Source organism: Onychostoma macrolepis, chromosome 02 (assembly GCF_012432095.1).
Source record: "Onychostoma macrolepis isolate SWU-2019 chromosome 02, ASM1243209v1, whole genome shotgun sequence".
Lineage (NCBI taxonomy): Eukaryota > Metazoa > Chordata > Actinopteri > Cypriniformes > Cyprinidae > Onychostoma > Onychostoma macrolepis.
In genome coordinates, this window is record NC_081156.1 from 23,012,698 (window position 1) to 23,030,851 (window position 18,154).

The following is an 18,154-nucleotide window of genomic DNA, read 5'->3' on the forward strand; positions in this document are numbered from 1 at the left end:
CCTCTCAGGTTTTTGTACAATGTTGAAGTATTTCCTGTTACTGTGGGCACCAGGGCACAGTAGTATATTGCAGCATCAGCCAACTCAGTTTTTGAGATCTCCAGGTTCAGATGTTTTTTGTCCTTTTGTGCTTCAGCAACATAACGGTCCTTCTGCTCTGGACCCAAACTTTCAAAAGCTTGCAAGAGAAATTCAGGTGCAGTGTTGGGATACTGTCTGTACCACTGCCAACTCTGTATGTTACTTCCACTGTAGCTGCATGAAAGAGTTGCCTTTTCTCCTTCGAAAGCATGATTTTCAGTAGAGAGGGGTGTTATTGCATTTGCAGAAACACTCTCTGGGAAAAAGTAAAAAGAGAAGATCAATAACAATAGTGTACCTTCAGTAATTGTATCTGTTCGTTAATAATTTTTTTTTATAGGGGTAGATAGTCTCCTAGCAAATATAGATATGTTAACAAATGTAAATATCAAATTTGCATACCTGTTAGAAGTGCCAAAATGCTAAGGTAAAACAAAATCATGACTGTGGCAGATCCTCTGTAAAATGAGATTTGTAGTAACAAAGCTTTCTGCTGTACCCATTCTCATCAAGCTCCACCCAAAAGATTGTGGGACCCTCTGTTGATTCTTAGAAATTATTAATGATATTTCCCACAACTGAAATCTGAGGAAATTGTCTGTCATTTCTATATTGCCACTGAAAAAAAAAAAATGAAAAAAAAAAGTATTTTGTGTAGATCTGTAGATCCACTTGTTGGATGTCTTGATCAAGTTTGCCTGAAATTCTGAAATTCATAGAAATGAATAGTGGATATAGATATTTCCCACAACAGAAGTATCATTCTGTCATTGTAATATGTAATTTGAAAAAAATCTTATAATTGTTTTGAAGTTTATTATTTTCTTATATTTACAGTTAATTACAAACAACTCATTAAAAAGAACAAGTAAAGTCACCCACATAATCTTAAATATGTTTTAAGGGCTTCTGTAAACCGTGGAGTGTTTAACTGTCACATGAAAGGCCTTCATTCTAATGTATATTATGTTTTTGTATAAGAACCTCTAAGTTTACTGTGACTGTGGTCATCAGTACGCAGTAGTACACAGCTGAATATTTCCAAGTAACGTATAACATCATAAGATTCACTTGTTAGAGATCTTCATCAACTTTGCCTAAATAGTGTGGTGAAATGGTTACAGTTGCCAATGCCGAAGCTCCATGTTGATAGATTGTGATAAAGAACTCAGGTTTTGATCTTGGATATCGTCTGTACCACTCCACACCTAGCACGCTTCCAGTGAATCCTTTGTAACTACAGAATCATAAAACACGGGACGTGATGGTAAACTGTCCATTGTGCCAATAGATGGTATGCACATGAGGTTTGCCTTGATGTTGAGAGTGGCGTGAGAGCTGTATCTCAGACGTGGGGAAGCTGTAAATTTCGGGACACATCATCAGTAGTGTACCTTTGAATCAGGGGGTGTTTCGGCCTTTCAACACTAGACACCCTCATCAAAGGTGGCCAGCTACAGGGTGATCAAACCTGAGCTTGTGTCCCATGCCCAATCATGAGAATTGCCTAGTTGTTTAAATGGCGCAGCCCACGGGACTATGCAAGGCAGGGGGCGTCCTCTTCCATGAGTCAAACCTAAAGTTGACCGCATACCTTGTTCACCCTCCTCCTGAAGGGTTATGACCTGGGTTCTCAAGTGGGATATGGGGTGGGGGGGATTAATGAGCGGGTCATGTTGATGCTCTATGTGCCCAGCAAATGTCCTTCCGCTTAATCCATATCCACTGGCTGCTTCTTTCGGCTGCTTCAGAGACTGATCTAATTGTCTGTCGCAGAGCCTGTCCATGGATGCCAAGATCTTTCAGCAGTCTGATGGTGGAAGAAGCCACAAAACCTCTACATCCCACTTCAACCGGATAGACATTAGCTTTCCATCCTCGTTGTTGAGCATCTGCTGCCAGTTCTATGTAGCGCAATTTCTTGCGCTCATAGGCCTCTTCTGTTGAATTCTCCCATGGGACTGTGAGCTCTATGATGTAAACAGACTTCAATGTAGGAGACCAGAGTACCAAGTCTGGCCTAAGGGTGGTGGCTGCAATCTCTGGTGGAAAGATTAGTTGCTGGCCAATATCGACTAGCATCTTCCAGTCCCGGGCCATGGCTAATTGTCCAGCTTCTGGTTTAATAGGGGGATGGTTGGGCTTTTTCTGTCCCTCTCGGATGAAGGTTGGGGCCATGATGGAATTGGTTGCTCTCGGGGGCAAGGAGTTGGTGATATTCCTCTTGCTCTCAAGAGCTGCTGCCAGACTCTTGAGGACCTGGTTGTGCCTCCAGGTATAGCGGCCTTGTGTGAGGCTGGTCTTACAACCGGTTAAGATATGTTTGAGAGTCGCTGGAGTTGGGCAGAGGGCACAGGTTGGGTCCTCGCCATACCACTGGTGGAGTTTTTTTGGAGATGGGAGCACATCATATGTGGCTCTGATGATGAAGCTGATGTTGCTTGCCTCCATTTCCCAGAGCTCCCTCCAGCTAAACTTTCTCCTCTCCAGACCTTCCCACCTCATCCATTGTCCCTGCTTGACAAGAGAGACAGCCTTTGCGCTTCTTGCCGCCTCCTCCTGACAGCGCACCTCCTCAACCACCATTTTCCTCCTCTCTGATGTTGATGCCTTACGCCAAGTTGGCTTACTTGCCGTAAGGCCAAAGCCTCCTCTTCCCAACTGGACGTGCCCCACAATGTCACTGTGCCTCAAGGCTGACGTAGCTTGCTGCACCGCGTCGGATGGTGTCCATTTCCGTCCAGTTGACAGGAGTGGAACAGCATTGCTGATGGTCTGGTCTCTGGAGTCCTTCAACGTCATCTGGAGTCTTACTTTAGAGCACTTGTACTCTTCGGTGAGGCTCGTGATAGGCAGTTCAAGGACCCCTTTGCCATAGAGACTGATGTCAGTCAGACAGCGTGGGACACCAAGCCATTTCTTCATGTATGAAGTCATGGTTCGCTCCATCTTCTCCACAGTTGTTATTGGGAGCTCGTAGATAGTAAGTGGCCACATTACCCGAGGGAGAAGTCCAAATTGCAGGCACCAGAGCTTGAGCTTCCCTGGCAGTAGGGTCCTGTTGATGTTTTCCAGACTGTTGGTGATGTCCTGCCTTACTTGCTGCACTTGGTCTTTGTCCCTCAGGCTTGCGTTGTACCATCTGCCCAGGCTTTTGACAGGTTGCTCCGACACCGTTGGTATTAGGTCATCACCAATACAGAACTTCACGTTTTTAAGCTGTCCCTTGACTATCGAGATGCTTCGTGACTTGTTCGGTTTGATTTTCATCCGGGCCCACTTAATGTTAAAACAAGATAGGGTTACATTTCCATCAACAACAGCGCTTGTAATAAGTGATAGTGGGAAGATGGCATTCGCCTCTGTGTCACCTAACAAAATAAAAATAAAAAAAGCTTGGTTAAGGAAGCAGCTTGATGTGAGTAATGAAATACATTACATTTAATAAGATTTCTATTCAATTCAAAATGATTTATATTAATTTAGAGGAATTAAAAATATGTTTGCATGAGTTACCAGGCTAATCCATAAACTAACAAGTGTGAAGATGAACATAATGGTTGATGTATTGGATGCCAAAATCAAGATCTCTGTTTCAGCTCCACTTTTGTGAGATCCATTCAGAGACACAAAGCTCCACCCTCAGAGTCAGATCAATGTCTGTAGTGCAATATTACCTTGTCATAGTATTTCTGGGACCAGGGTCTGTGTCTTTAGTAGATATTTGTGACCCTGGACCACAAAACCAGTCGTGTCAATAAGTCAAAAAATAAGTGTCAGTTTTTCAAAATTGAGATTTCTACTGTCATCTGAAATGAAGTTCTTAGCTATGCATATTACTGATCAAAAATTAAGTTTTGATATATTTACGGTAGGAAATTCACTAAATGTCTTCATGGGACATGATCTTTACTTAATATCCTAATGATTTTTGGCATAAAATAAAAATGGATAATTTTGGCTATTGCTACAAATATACCCCAGCGACTTAAGACCAGGGTCACATTTATCAACAAATTTTTCTTTTGTAACTTTTGCTAATAGATGAAAAAAGCATCAGTATCGCCACTAGATTTACAAATAACAGTCTAATCACAAGAAATACATGATCCGAGAAATCAATATGTTTGCTACAGCAAACTTTAGAGCATTTAGACATGTTCATTTGTATTTATTTGAAACCCACAATTTAAAAGTGCTTGACCTTCTGCTAAGCTTTGCAGTTATGCACATTTTGTGGTTGCAGCATTATGCAAATATATTTTTAGCGCATCATAAAATAAAGACACAGTCATATAGAGGTTTAATTCACTATTTATTGTAGTTCATCAGGTTGTTTGTTTAGTTGTTTTCCCCTAAATTTCAAATCAAATGTTAAACCAGTTGATGATTCAAATCTTCTGTAATCTGAGTAAATACTGCCATCTGCTGTACATGCTATTACATGCTGTTTCATGCTATTAATTTACTGATTACTAATTAATTACAGTAGCTATTTAGGGACTAGTAGTCTGACTGATGTAGAAGGTATATTTGATTTTAGATACTGTTGATTTTATGCAGTTAATGTCAGTGCTATGAAACCCAAGCATCACTGCTGACAAAGCTACATTGTTATGAGATGTAACATAATACCACTATGTGTCTGCAGCAATTAATTTAAATCAATCATCTGTGAGAGAACAATGTAATTATTGATAATACAGCACATTTAATTGGACATTTGAAATACAATTTGACCTTTATTGGCATTGATTGTTTCATAAAGAAAATTTATGAAACCTCTACACTCTCAGAAATAAAGGTACAAAAGCTGTCACTGGGGCGGTACCTTTTCAAAAGGTACATGTTTGTACCTAAAGGGTCCTTTTTGGTACCTTAAAGGCACATATTAGTACTTAAAGTGTACATATTTGAACTTAATAGGTACGAAAGTGTACCTTTTGAAAAGGTACCGCCCCAGTGACAGAGTGTATGAAAGGTTCTTTTATATTGGAAAAAGTTTATTTTGACATTCTTGCCACTAAGAAGAAATGGTTCTTTTAAGAACTGTTCACTGAAGGGTTCTTTCAAAAATGGTTATTTTATGAGATCTTTCTTTCTTTCAGCCAGTTTAAGTAGTTTTTTGTCCTTTTGAGTTGCATGAAAGAGTCACTTTTCAGTAGAGAGGGGAGTTATTGCATTCATGGAAACACTCTCTGGGAAAATATAAACAGAAGATCAATAATAATAGTGCACCTTCAGTAATTGTATCTGTTCATTAATATATTTTCATAGGGATATATTGTATCCTATAATATAGATATGTTAAATAACTAAAGCTTTCTTACCAAAGAGAGAAACTACATTATTAGTTATGCACATGGGAATTACTAGAACATTGCACATTTCTTCCATTTAAAAAAAATTAAATCAAACATAAAATTAAAGCTTTTTTTATAACTGAAACAAATTTGTTAGTATATTTCATAATTAATTACAAAGAAATAGTAAGTAACACATTGAGTCAAATATGAAATTTTGAAGTAGAAAGACTGAAGTAATAATCTTTGTTTTATTTACAATTTAAAAAAAATATCATCTGACTGAATTCAGGGTTTTTGTACAGTGTTTCTGGGCTTTCTGTCACTGTGGGCCTCAGAGCGCAGTAGTACACAGCAGAGTCTGTCACTTCAGCAGAAGAGATTGTAAGATTCACTTGTTTCTTCTCTTTTGAGTCTTTTGCTGACAGACGGAGAGAAGGCTCAGATGCCTCTGAATTTTCATTTACAAGTATCAGGAACTCTGGTCTAGATCCCACATATTGCCGATACCATTGAAGATTGTTTACAAAACCGCTGTAGTTACAGGACAGAGTCACATTGTCACCTTTGAAAATATGCCTTTCAGTAGACAATGGCTGTATTGTGTCAGCAAAGGAATTTCCTGTATAGATAAAATGCAACTGTATTAATTAAACTAACACTAAAGGTAAACAACTTTATATACAATATAGCGCAACAAAATAATTTTGAATGAATTAAATTATTTACCTATGAGTAATGTCAGTGGTATCCAACAAAACAGAAACATGATGGTTTCTGATGAAGATTGATTGTAAATCTATCAAAGCAGGATGACTCTGAACTGAATCAGCCTTTTACAAATTCAAAGACATTGTGAATATGCTCCACCCTCTGGCAGAGGCTTTATCTTGCCTGATGGGTTGTCCTTTTTTAAAAATCAAAAGACCTAACAGTGTTTCATTAGATTTGGAAAAATAAAAACAGTTGATTGATCAGTCATCATTGATTTATTGTGCTTGATTGAAAGCTGGTGAGTCACAATGTTTGTGTAATGCAAGATGTGTTAATGTATTTAAGTTTTTGTACAGAGCAGGTGGGTTTCCTGTCACTGTGGGCACCAGGGCGCAGTAATATACAGCAGAGTCTTTGACTTCAGTAGAGGAGATCTCCAGTTCCACTTCTGTGATTTCTTTTTTAGCCTGCGCTTTGAGACGTAAAGTGGGTTCGGAAGAAACAGAAGTCTCTGCATTAAAAATAAGGTACTCTGGTCTGGATCCTGGATATTGGCGGTACCACTGAAATCTGGGCCCAATGCCACTGTATTTGCAAGAGATAACAGCACTTTGTCCAACTGAAACATGCTGTTCTGGTAAGAGAGATTCTATTGTATTTGCATCAACACTCTCTGTAAAAGAAGAGAAGAGAACATCTTTTAAAGTATTTTTTGTAATTTTTGAAATAATGGTCAAATATAACTGATGCAGAAGAGAGTTACTGTAACATGTTCAGTTGACTGGTACTGACATTAATGCAACAGTGAGCATTAAACTATTACTTACCCTTAAGCAGGGAAAATACAATGAAGACAACAGTAAACATGGTCACTGTTCAGTAGTCTGAAAGCTTGAAGTGTCAAACTCAACCTTGAGTCAGTCACATTTAGCTTGAGCTGCTGTTTAACATCAGGCTGCAGAGCTCCACCCTGTGGCAACAACAAATATCTTTGTGTTGGGGGTACAGTATCTTATATTCATGTTATATTCATGCAAAAATTACATTTACTGTAATGAAAGAATCAGGAATCTTATCAGGAATCTTTATTGACTTAGAGTAATATAGAAAGGTCTCCAGAGACAGAATAAACACTGGATTAGAGTTTAGTTCTGTACAACATTGAAGGAGCTTCTCAGCTCAGAAGAGCACCCTCCTGTGGGTCAAACTTAAATGACTGCTTCAAACGTATTCAGCTTCATGATACAGTGAGGTCCACAAGTCAGAAAAAAAAAAAAAGATCAGGTAAAAGGAAATAAATTCTGCAAATTTTAGCACTGATGGGTCAATTCAGTGCTGCTGTTGAGCTGCTGGAATACAGATTGTGACTCACTTCTATGTAAACCTTTTGAATGGTTGCAAGAGAAGTGTTGTTCAGATGTTAAGCGAGCACCATATATCAGGGTTTTGTACAGGGTTGAAGGGTTTCCTGTTACTGTGGGCACCAGGGCACAGTAGTATATTGCAGAATCTGCCATCTCAGTGTTGGAGATCTCCAGGTGCACTTGTTTTTTTGTCTTTTTGGGCTTCAGCAACATGATGGTCCTTCTGCTCTGGACCCAAATTTTCAAAAATTTCCAATATACATTCTGGGGCAGTGTTGGGATATTGTTTGTACCACTGCCAGCTTCTTATATTTTCTCTTATGTAGTTGCAGGAAAGAGTCACCTCCTTCTAAAGCATGCTTTTCAGTATACAGGGTTATTATTTCATATGCAAAAATAAAACTGTTGGGAATAAAATAATAACAGTCAACAATGCACATTTAGTAGTTGTATTTTTTTATTTAAATATAGTCTATAGATTTAATGCATGTGTAGCAAATGTCAATTACTTTATATTTAAATTTTAAAAAAGAACCTGTAAGAAGTGCTAAAACTGTGAGGCAAAAAAAAAAAAAACATCATTATAAGCGAGGATCATACAGTAAGATGAGCAACACAAGAGCTGAGTTCTCTTTCCGTGGAAAAGTTTTGAACTCCTGCCCACCATCATAAAGCTTCACTCTGAAAATCTGACAAATCTAATCAGTGGCAACATGATAAAGACATCATTTATACGTTGTCTATGGAATGCTTTCTGAAACATTTCGGTCGGACGTTCATCTAAGATGTTTAAGAGAACATTTAAGAGTAACATTCCCATAATGTGTGCAAAATAATAAAATAGAACAGTTCTGTTCACATAACCAAGAAAATAAAAGGTTTTAAATGATTAAAAAACTGTGCATTTTGAACATTCAGAAATAATGTTTTCATAACTTAATGGAAATGTCAGCAGAATGTTCTTAGAACATATTTTTGTTAGCTGGGATTTTTATGCTCACAAAGCTCTTCTTTTAGCTTCAAAACTACTACTTGATCTAGTTTTTGTCTAGTGTTTAAGTTAATTGTATTAGAAAGACAAATGCCTTTCTGAACAAAAATATGGATTAATGTAAAGTTTTTTAATCACATTTTTATCAGTGTTAATGACCATGAATATGAATTAATCACCATTAATACCCATCATTCTGTGCAGTAGTAAAAAAACAAACAAAAAAAAATTTCACATGTAGCACCAGGATCAGAGAAACTATAGTCAAATGTGATATCTCAGGTTTTTGTACAGTGTTGAAGGGTTTCCTGTTACTGTGGGCACCAGGGCACAGTAGTATACTGCAGCATCTGTTATCTCAGTTTTGGAGATCTTCAGATCTAGTTGTTTTTCATTCTTTTGAGCTTCAGCAACATAACGGTCCTTCTGCTGCGGTCCCAAACCTTCAAAAGCTTGCAAGAGAAATTCAGGTGCAGTGTTGGGATACTGTCTGTACCACTGAAGACCGTTAATATTGCTTCCACTGTAGGTGCAAGAAATAGTAACCTTTCCTCCTTCTAAAACATGCTGTTTAGTAGAGCGGGATGTTATTGTATTTGCAAGAACATTATCTGTAAAGACAAAAAGAGAAGAAGATAACATTAATTCAGTGTCAGTAAAAATGTATTTTTATATGCTCAACAAACAACAACATATATAGCTTTGATATAAATCAATCACCTGTAAGAAGTGCCAGGACTGTAAAGTAAAAGAACAGCATCGTCATACTGAGATACAGAAAGAGCAAAAGCAGTCCTAACTTAAATGCCTTCTGTATTTCTTTTGTAGTCCCACCCTAAGAACGACTCCCTGCTCTGTAAAGGAGACTTCCTTGTTCTCAACCTCAGAAGGTATTTAAAAAAAAGAAAAGAAACAGCACCACATTGAAATAGATTCAACCTGATTGCAGTGGTAGAATGAATGAAAAAGTTTCTACCACGACTTTGGAGTTGGTTGGATAGACATTATGTGGAATCTTAGAATGTACCTCTCTTATTTTATTAGACAGTGTTTCAGAAAAATGTGCATCTAGGGGATGTGTAAACTGAGTAATGTAACAGCTGTTTTATATGTTTACGGTTACATTTTTTTTTTTATCAAGAAGACAAACTCCATCCAATAAAAGTTCGGTCATATTTGGCAATAGCATGTTTTAAATAAGTGCACATAACTTGGAGACAAAGCTTTGATGACAGAGTTGAAAGTCCTAGCTGGCAGAGGGAAACTATACAAAGTCATGAATTCTTCATATTCAATTATAGTGAATACATTTTTAAACAAATCCTAAACAAAAACAATACCTCTATTACACCACTTGTCCATGAAAACTATTTGTTTCCGATTAAAATGTTAGAATTATTACACAGAATTTCTTTTGAAAGTGTGGTTCACTTCTGACATACATTAAACATATCACGCTGACGATAGACACGATAGCCAATGAGATTTGTGTGCTATTTCTTCTCCACCTTCTTTTCCTTATATAGTGTCGAGCGCTCACTGCTTCGCGCTCAATGTAAACAAACAGTAAGAACCCAAAAATGGTTCTTTTATGAGGTCTTTCTTTCTTTCTTTCTTTCTTTCTTCATGTACTCTTCATCCTCTCAGGTTTTTGTACAGTGTTGAAGGGTTTCCTGTTACTGTGGGCACCAGGGCACAGTAGTATATTGCTGCATCTGCCACTTCAGTTTTGGAGATCTCCAGGTTCAGATGTTTTTTGTCCTTTTGAGCTTCAGCAACATAACGGTCCTTCTGCTGTGGACCCAAACTTTCCAAAGCTTGCAAGAGAAATTCAGGTGCAGTGTTGGGATACTGTCTGTACCACTGCCAACTCTGTATGCCACTTCCACTGTAGCTGCATGAAAGAGTCACTTTTCCTCCTTCAAAAGCATGATTTTCAGTAGAAAGGGGTGTTATTGCATTTGCGGAAACACTCTCTGGGAAAAGAAAATCACAATGGAAAAATAGTAATATTAGTGCACCTTATAATTGTATCTTCAGTAATATACTTTTATAGACATATATAGATATATTAACAAATATAAATATCAAATGGAAATACCTGTAAGAAGTGCCAAAATGGTGAGGTAAAACAAAACCATTATGACTGTTGGAGATCATATACAAAATAAGATTTGGGGAAACAGGGCCTCCCACTGCTGTACCCATTCTCACCAAGCTCCACCCAAAGGATTGTGGGACCCTATGTTGACTCTTAGAAATTAATAGTGGATACAGATATTTCCTACAACAGACATATATTGCCAGTGTAATTATTATTATTTTTTTTAAATATTTGATTAGAAATTGTTCTTATATTTAAATCATTTATCAACAATTTTAATTTTGATGGTATTGGGACAAACTATTGTCATGTAAGATGTAGAAATCAAGAGAAGTGAGAAGTGAAAAATGTTTTAACTCTGCCTTAAATCTGAAGCGTATTATGTTTTTGTATAGGAACTCTTAGTTTCGTGTGATTGTGGGCTCCAGTGCACAGTAGTACACAGCTGAATCTGTCCATTTAAAATTTGAGATCTTTAGATGCACTTGTTGGAGATCTTGATCAAAATTCACAGACGCCCGTGTTAGGGGTAAGGATGTACCTCCCTGAGGATAGCTGTAGATGAGGAACTTTGGATTTGATCCGGCATATTGTCTGTACCACTGCGCATTCAGCACTCTTCCTGTGAATCCCTTGTAACTACAGGATATGGTTACATTTCCATCTACAACAGTGCTTATAATAGGTGATAGTGGGAATATTGCATTTGCCTCTGTGTCACCTAACAAAAACAAAAACAACAAAACTTGGTTATGAAACTCAACAGAATTAATTAAATAAAATTACATTTAAAACATCTCAATTTGGCTGTAATTGTATTAATTTAGACAAAGTAAAATGTATGTGCATGAGTTAATCTCACCCAAATGAATCCATAAACTAATAAGTATGAAAATAAACATAATGGTTGATGTATTGGATGCCAAAATCAAGATCTCTGTTTCAGCTCCACTTTTGTGAGATCCATTCAGAGACACAAAACTCCACCCTCAGAGTCAGATCAATGTCTGTAGTACAGTATTTCCTTGTCCTGGTATCTCTGAGACCAGAGTCTGTGTCTTTACTACAGTAGATATTTATCAACATATTTTTTTTTGGTAGCTTTTGCTAATAGATGAAAAAAGCATTGGTATTGTCACAAGATTTACAAATAACAGTCTAATCACAAGAAATACATAATGGAGAAAACTATATACAGTATTTGCTACGGCAAACTTCAGAGCATTTAGACATGCACATTTGTTTTTACCTGAAACTGTTTAAACACAATTTAAAACTGCCTGACCTTCTTCTAAGCTTTCTAGTTATATACATTTTGTGGTCGCAGCATTATGCAAATATATATTTTAGAGCAAAACAAAAACACAATCACAGAGGTTTTATTTACTATTTAGTGTTGTTCATCATGTTGTTTGTTTAGTTGTTTTCCCCTTAATTTTGTACAGTGTTTTGGGGTTTCCTGTCACTGTGGGCTTCAGGGCACAGTAGTACATTGCAGAGTCTGATACTGAAGCAGAGGAGATCTTCAGATCCACACGGGTTTTCTCCTCATTTATTTTAGCAGATACTCCAGGTATTGGAGGGTCAGCTGGCTGCTCAAGGTTGGCTTCACTAACCAGAAACAAAAACTCAGGTTTGGAGCTGCTGTTCTGACGATACCACAGGAGAGAATCACTGCTGTAGGACCCGTCATAATTGCAGCCCAAAGTAATGGAGTCACCACTAATAACAAGTTCAGATGAGGAGAGAGGAGTTATTCCTTCTCCAATTGCATCACCTGAAAAAAGCAGAGGATTGCAATTTAATACTAATTCATCACACATTATTAATGTCTGATGATTTGTATTTGGAAGGTTTACTCAAAGGATTCAAAATAAATGTCACACATTTTACCTGAAAAGAGAAGAATGAACCAGACACTGCATAGAAACATCATGGATCATCACAAGCAGCTCAAACTCTATAACTCACAGACTCTGACTGATTTTGTGCACATTTCCTTTTTTTTTTAATTGTCAGGCCAACTGAAGATTCAAATCTTCTGTAATCTGAGTAAACACTGCCATCTTCTGGTCATTTCATGCTATTACTTTGCAGATTATTGCTAATTAGTTTGTATTACTAATTACAGTAGCTATTTAGGGACTAGTAGTCTGACTGATGTATAAGGTATATTTGATTTTAGATATTGCTGATTTTATATCAGTTTATGTCTGTGCTATATAGATGAAGCTGCTGACAAAGCTACAGTGTGTTATGAGATGTAACTGGAAATAATGCCACCATGTGTCTGCAGTAATTAATTTGAATCAATCAGCTGTGGAAGAACAATGTAATTATTGATAATACAGCATATTTAGTTGGACATTTGAAAGATTCTTTATTGGCATTGATGGTTTCATAAAGAATATTTAACATCTATGGAACCTTTACATATGCATAAGGTTCTTTATAGTCAAAAAAAAGGTTATTTTAATATTCTTTTATTTTTTTAAAATGGTTCTTTTAAGAACTGTTCACTGAGAAGTTCTTTGGGGAACCCAAAAATGGTTCTTTCATGGGTTTTCTTTCTTTCTTTCTTTCTTCCCTCCTTCCTTCATTCATGTACTCTTCATCCTCTCAGGTTTTTGTACAGTGTTGAAGGGTTTCCTGTTACTGTGGGCACCAGGGCACAGTAGTATATTGCAGCATCTGCCATCTCAGTTTTGGAGATCTCCAGGTTCAGATGTTTTTTGTCCTTTTGTGCTTCAGCAACATAACGGTCCTTCTGCTCTGGACCCAAACTTTCAAGAGCTTGCAAGAGAAATTCAGGTGCAGTGTTGGGATACTGTCTGTACCACTGCCAACTCTGTATGCTACTTCCACTGTAGCTGCATGAAAGAGTTGCCTTTTCTCCTTCGAAAGCATGATTTTCAGTAGAGAGGGCTGTTATTGCATTTGAAAAAACACTCTCTGGGAAAATATAAACAACACAAGATCAATAATAATAGTGCACCTTCAGTAAATCTGTTTGTTAATAAAAAATTTTTTATAGGGATTTATAGTCTCCTAGAAAATATAGATATATTGACATTATGTAAATATGAAATTTTACCTGTTAGAAGTGCCAAAATGTTAAGGTAAAACAAAATCATTATGACTGGGGGAGATCAAATGCAAAATGAGATTTGGAGAAACACAGGACTGCCTTCTGCTGTACCCATTCTCATCAAGCTCCACCCAAAGGATTGTGGGACCCTCTGTTGATTCTTAGAAAAGAATAGTGGATACAGATATTTCCCATAATAGAAGTAAAAACAGGGTTAACCCCATGCTTAACAAACAGGGATAACCCCATGCCCACGGTTAAATATACAGCTGGATCTTTAATGTTGTGGGCCTGTTTTTCTGTCGGAAGTTCTGGACATCTTGTTTAGACACATGGCATCATGGATTCTATCAAATACCAACAGAAAAAATTAAATAAAATACAGCAAACTTCAGAGCATTTAGACATGTACATTTGCTTTTTTTTAAAAAAAATTTTTTTTACCCGAAATCCACAATTTAAAACTGCTTGACCTTCTACTAAGCATTCTGGTTATGTACATTTTGTGGGGTAGAGGTTTAATTCACTATTTATTGTAGTTCATCAGGTTGTTTGTTTAGTTGTTTTCCCCTAAATTTCAAATCAAATGTTACACCAATTGATGATTCAAATCTTCTGTAATCTGAGTGAACATTGCCATCTGCTGTATATTTCATATTATTAATTTACTGATTACTAATTAGTTTGTAATAATAATTGCAGTAGCTATTTAGGGACTAGTCTGACTGATGTATAAGGTATATTTGATTTTAGATATTGCTGATTTTATATCAGTTTATGTCTGTGCTATATAGATGAAGCTGCTGACAAAGCTACAGTGTGTTATGAGATGTAACTGGAAATAATGCCACCATGTGTCTGCAGTAATTAATTTGAATCAATCAGCTGTGAGAGAACAATGTAATTATTGATAATACAGCATATTTAGTTGTACATTTGAAAGGTCCTTTATTGGCATTGATGGTTTCATAAAGGAAATTTTACATCTGAAACCTTTCCATACAGAAGGTTCTTTATATTGGAAAAAAAATATTTTAACATTATTGCCACTGAGAAGAAATGGTTCTTTTCATGTACTCTTCATCCTCTCAGGTTTTTGTACAGTGTTGAAGGGTTTCCTGTTACTGTGGGCACCAGGGCACAGTAGTATATTGCAGCATCTGCCACTTCAGTTTTGGAGATCTCCAGGTTCAGATGTTTTTTGTCCTTTTGAGCTTCAGCAACATAACGGTCCTTCTGCTGTGGACCCAAACTTTCAAAAGCTTGCAAGAGAAATTCAGGTGCAGTGTTGGGATACTGTCTGTACCACTGCCAACTCTTTATGTTACTTCCACTGTAGCTGCATGAAAGAGTCACTTTTCCTCCTTCGAAAAAATTATTTTCAGTAGAGAGGGGTGTTATTGCATTCGCAGAAACACTCTCTGGGAAAATATAAACAGAAGATCAATAATAATAGTGCACCTTAAGTAATTGCATCTGTTCGTTAATATATTTTTATAGGGGTATATAGTCTCCTAGCAAATATAGATATATTAACAAATGTAAATATCAAATTTGCATACCAGTTAGAAGTGCCAAAACGTTAAGGTAAAACAAAATCATTATGACTGTGGCAGATCCTCTGCAAAATGAGATTTGTAGTAACAAAGCACTGCCTTCTGTTGTACCCATTCTCATCAAGCTCCACCCAAAGGATTGTGGGACCCTCTGTTGATTCTTAGAAATTATTAATGATATTTCTCACAACAGAAATCTGAGGAAATTGTCTGTCATTTCTTTATTGCTACTGCAAAAAAAAAAAAAAAAAAAAAAAAAAAATTTATATATATATATAAATAATATTTGATTTGAATTTTTTTATGTATAGTACATTGCAACTAACACTTTTAAATGAACAAGTAAAGAGATCAACATAATATCAGTCTTAAATGTATCATAAGGGTATTGGTGAATTGAGGAGAAGTGGTTTGTTACCTGCTTAATTTTTTTTTAATGTTTATCATTTATCAACAATTTGAATTGTTACAGTATTGGGACAAAGTCCAAATTATGTCATGTAAGCTCTTGAAATCAACATAATCTCCAAAATAATGAAAAATGGTTTATCTGTGATAAGAAAGGCCTTAAATCTAAGGTATATTATGTTTTTGTACAGGAACTCTTAGTTTCGTGTAATTGTGGGCTGCAGTGCACAGTAGTACACAGCTGAATCTGTCAAAAAAACATTTGAGATCCGTAGATCCACTTGTTGGAGGTCTTGATCAAATTTGCCAGAAAATCTTGATGTGGTTATTGGTAAGTCTGTGCGAATAGCTGTAGATACGGAAGTCAGGTTTTGATCTTGGATATTGTCTGTACCACTGCGCATTCAGCACTCTTCCAGTGAAGCCTTTGTAACTACAAGATATGGTTACATTTTCACCTACAACAGTGCTCATAATAGTGATAGTGGGAATATTGCATTTGCCTCTGTGTCACCTAACAAAATAAAAAATGGTAATAATAAATAACTTGGTTATGAAACAACAGAAGTAATGGAAAAGTACATTTAAAAATTACATTTAGTTCAACATAAATTATATTAATTTAGAGGACAGTAAACATGTATGTACATAAGTTAATCTCACCCAGATGAATCCATAAACCAAGAAGTGTGAAGATAAACATGTTTGATATATTGGATCCCAAAATCAAGATGTTTGTTTCATCATATAGGCTCACCTCCATTTTTGTGAGATCCCAGACACAAAACTCCACTCTCAGACTCGAACGAATGTCTCTACAGTCTCCTTGTAGTATTTTAGACCAGGGTCTTTATCAACTTGTTTTTCTTTTGTAGCTTTTGCTAATAACCTGCCTTTCAGTTACTAAATCATGCTTTTTTTATTGCATTTGCCAAACACTCTCTGGGAAAAAATAAACAACAGAAAAATAACATTATTAGAGCACCTTCAGTATTGTATGTTCATTAACATGCGTCCTTTATAGGACTATAGATACTGTATATTAGATATATTAACAAATTCATATACCTGTAAGCATTTCCAAAACAGTGAGGCAACAGTGTTGCTGCTCTATAGATCTTTATCAACAAAATTTACTTGAGTATCTGTACTGCTACTAGCCTGACACGGAATTTAATCACAAGAAATATGTGTTCATGAAATGTACGGCACTGCAAATTTCATAGCATTTTGATATACACATTTGATTTTACCCAAAATCGCTTAAGCACGATTTAAAACTACATGACCTCTGCTGAACATTCCAGTGGTATATACAGTATTTAGTGGTTGCATATTTAGTATAGTTCATGAGGTTGTTCATTTAGTTGTTTTCCTCTTAATTCTGTACAGTGTTGATGTGTTTCCTGTCACTGTGGGCTGCAGAGCACAGTAGTACATTGCAGAGTCTGATACTGAAGCAGAGGAGATCTTCAGATCCACACGGGTTTTCTCCTCATTTATTTTAGCAGATACTCCAGGTATTGGAGGGTCAGCTGACTGCTCAAGATTGGCTTCACTAACCAGAAACAAAAACTCAGGTTTGGAGCTGCTGTATTGACGATACCACAGGAGAGAATCACTGCTGTAAGTCCCGTCATAATTGCAGCCCAAAGTAATGGAGTCACCACTAATAACAAGTTCAGACGAGAAGAGAGGTGTTATTCCTTCTCCTCTTGCATCACCTGAAAAAAGCAGAGCATTGCAGTTTAATACTCATTCATCACACATTATTAATGTCTGATGACTTTTTTTTGAATGGTCACTTAAAGGATTCCATACAAATGTCACATATCTTACCTGAAAAGAGAAGAATGAACCAGAGACTGCATATAAACATCATGAATCATCACAATGCAGCTCAAACTTTATAACTCACAGACTCACAGACTGTTTTTGTGCACATTACCTTTATATTGCTACACCAATTGATGATTCAAATCTTCTGTAATCTGAGTGAACACTGCCATCTGCTGTACATTTTTTTTGTTATTGCTCTACTAATTACTTACCAATTGCAGTATCTATTTAGAGAGAGGTAGTTAGTATACAAGTAGACAGTATATTTGATTTTAGATTCTGTTAATTTTATACCAGTCATTTGAGTTTATACAGGATGAAACCTAAACAGCATCACAGTTAAGGCTACAATGTTTTATAAACATAAGTCTGGAAATAATGCCACCATGTGGCTGCAATAATGAATTTAAATCAGTCCCTTGTGAGGGCAAGGTTATCATTCATAGCATGTTCACGGATTTAATTAACCTCCGAATCTGTGGTGGCATCACGGAATCGCCGAAAATTCCGTGATGGGCTCACAGAAGTGATACCAATGTAAGTCAGTGACAGGCATCAGCCGTGCTCCACGCACGGAAACCCTTAGCATCAATATGCCGACGCGATACTGGGAGATTTATCGTCATCATTATTGTTCAGAACTGGGTAGGTTTAGGGTAGGGGTGGGTCAGGTACTCCAGTGAAAGTATAACTGCATCGGAGTCAC

The 18,154-nt window shown here is 36.7% G+C and overlaps 6 gene segments (V, D, J or C); all 6 read right to left on the reverse strand.

Annotated features, from left to right (window-relative positions):
* Window positions 1–6,297: 6,297 nt before the first annotated feature.
* On the reverse strand, window positions 6,298–7,004 carry LOC131530203 (T cell receptor alpha variable 9-1-like). The segment is given in 2 exon segments: window positions 6,298–6,771; window positions 6,926–7,004. Coding segments are annotated over 2 exon segments (438 nt in total).
* Window positions 7,005–8,703: 1,699 nt separating this feature from the next.
* On the reverse strand, window positions 8,704–9,225 carry LOC131530328 (T cell receptor alpha variable 13-1-like). The segment is given in 2 exon segments: window positions 8,704–9,064; window positions 9,174–9,225. Coding segments are annotated over 2 exon segments (393 nt in total).
* A 306-nt stretch (window positions 9,226–9,531) lies between these two features.
* Window positions 9,532–11,190, reverse strand: LOC131530373 (T cell receptor alpha variable 12-3-like). The segment is given in 3 exon segments: window positions 9,532–10,429; window positions 10,555–10,737; window positions 11,099–11,190. Coding segments are annotated over 2 exon segments (381 nt in total).
* Window positions 10,959–12,520, reverse strand: LOC131528281 (T cell receptor alpha variable 14/delta variable 4-like). The segment is given in 3 exon segments: window positions 10,959–11,196; window positions 12,001–12,334; window positions 12,451–12,520. Coding segments are annotated over 3 exon segments (615 nt in total).
* A 2,092-nt stretch (window positions 12,521–14,612) lies between these two features.
* Window positions 14,613–15,378, reverse strand: LOC131530173 (T cell receptor alpha variable 12-3-like). The segment is given in 2 exon segments: window positions 14,613–15,066; window positions 15,208–15,378. Coding segments are annotated over 2 exon segments (456 nt in total).
* A 1,478-nt stretch (window positions 15,379–16,856) lies between these two features.
* LOC131530279 (T cell receptor alpha variable 9-2-like) lies at window positions 16,857–17,515 on the reverse strand. The segment is given in 2 exon segments: window positions 16,857–17,333; window positions 17,449–17,515. Coding segments are annotated over 2 exon segments (408 nt in total).
* Between the last annotated feature and the right edge of the window lie 639 nt (window positions 17,516–18,154).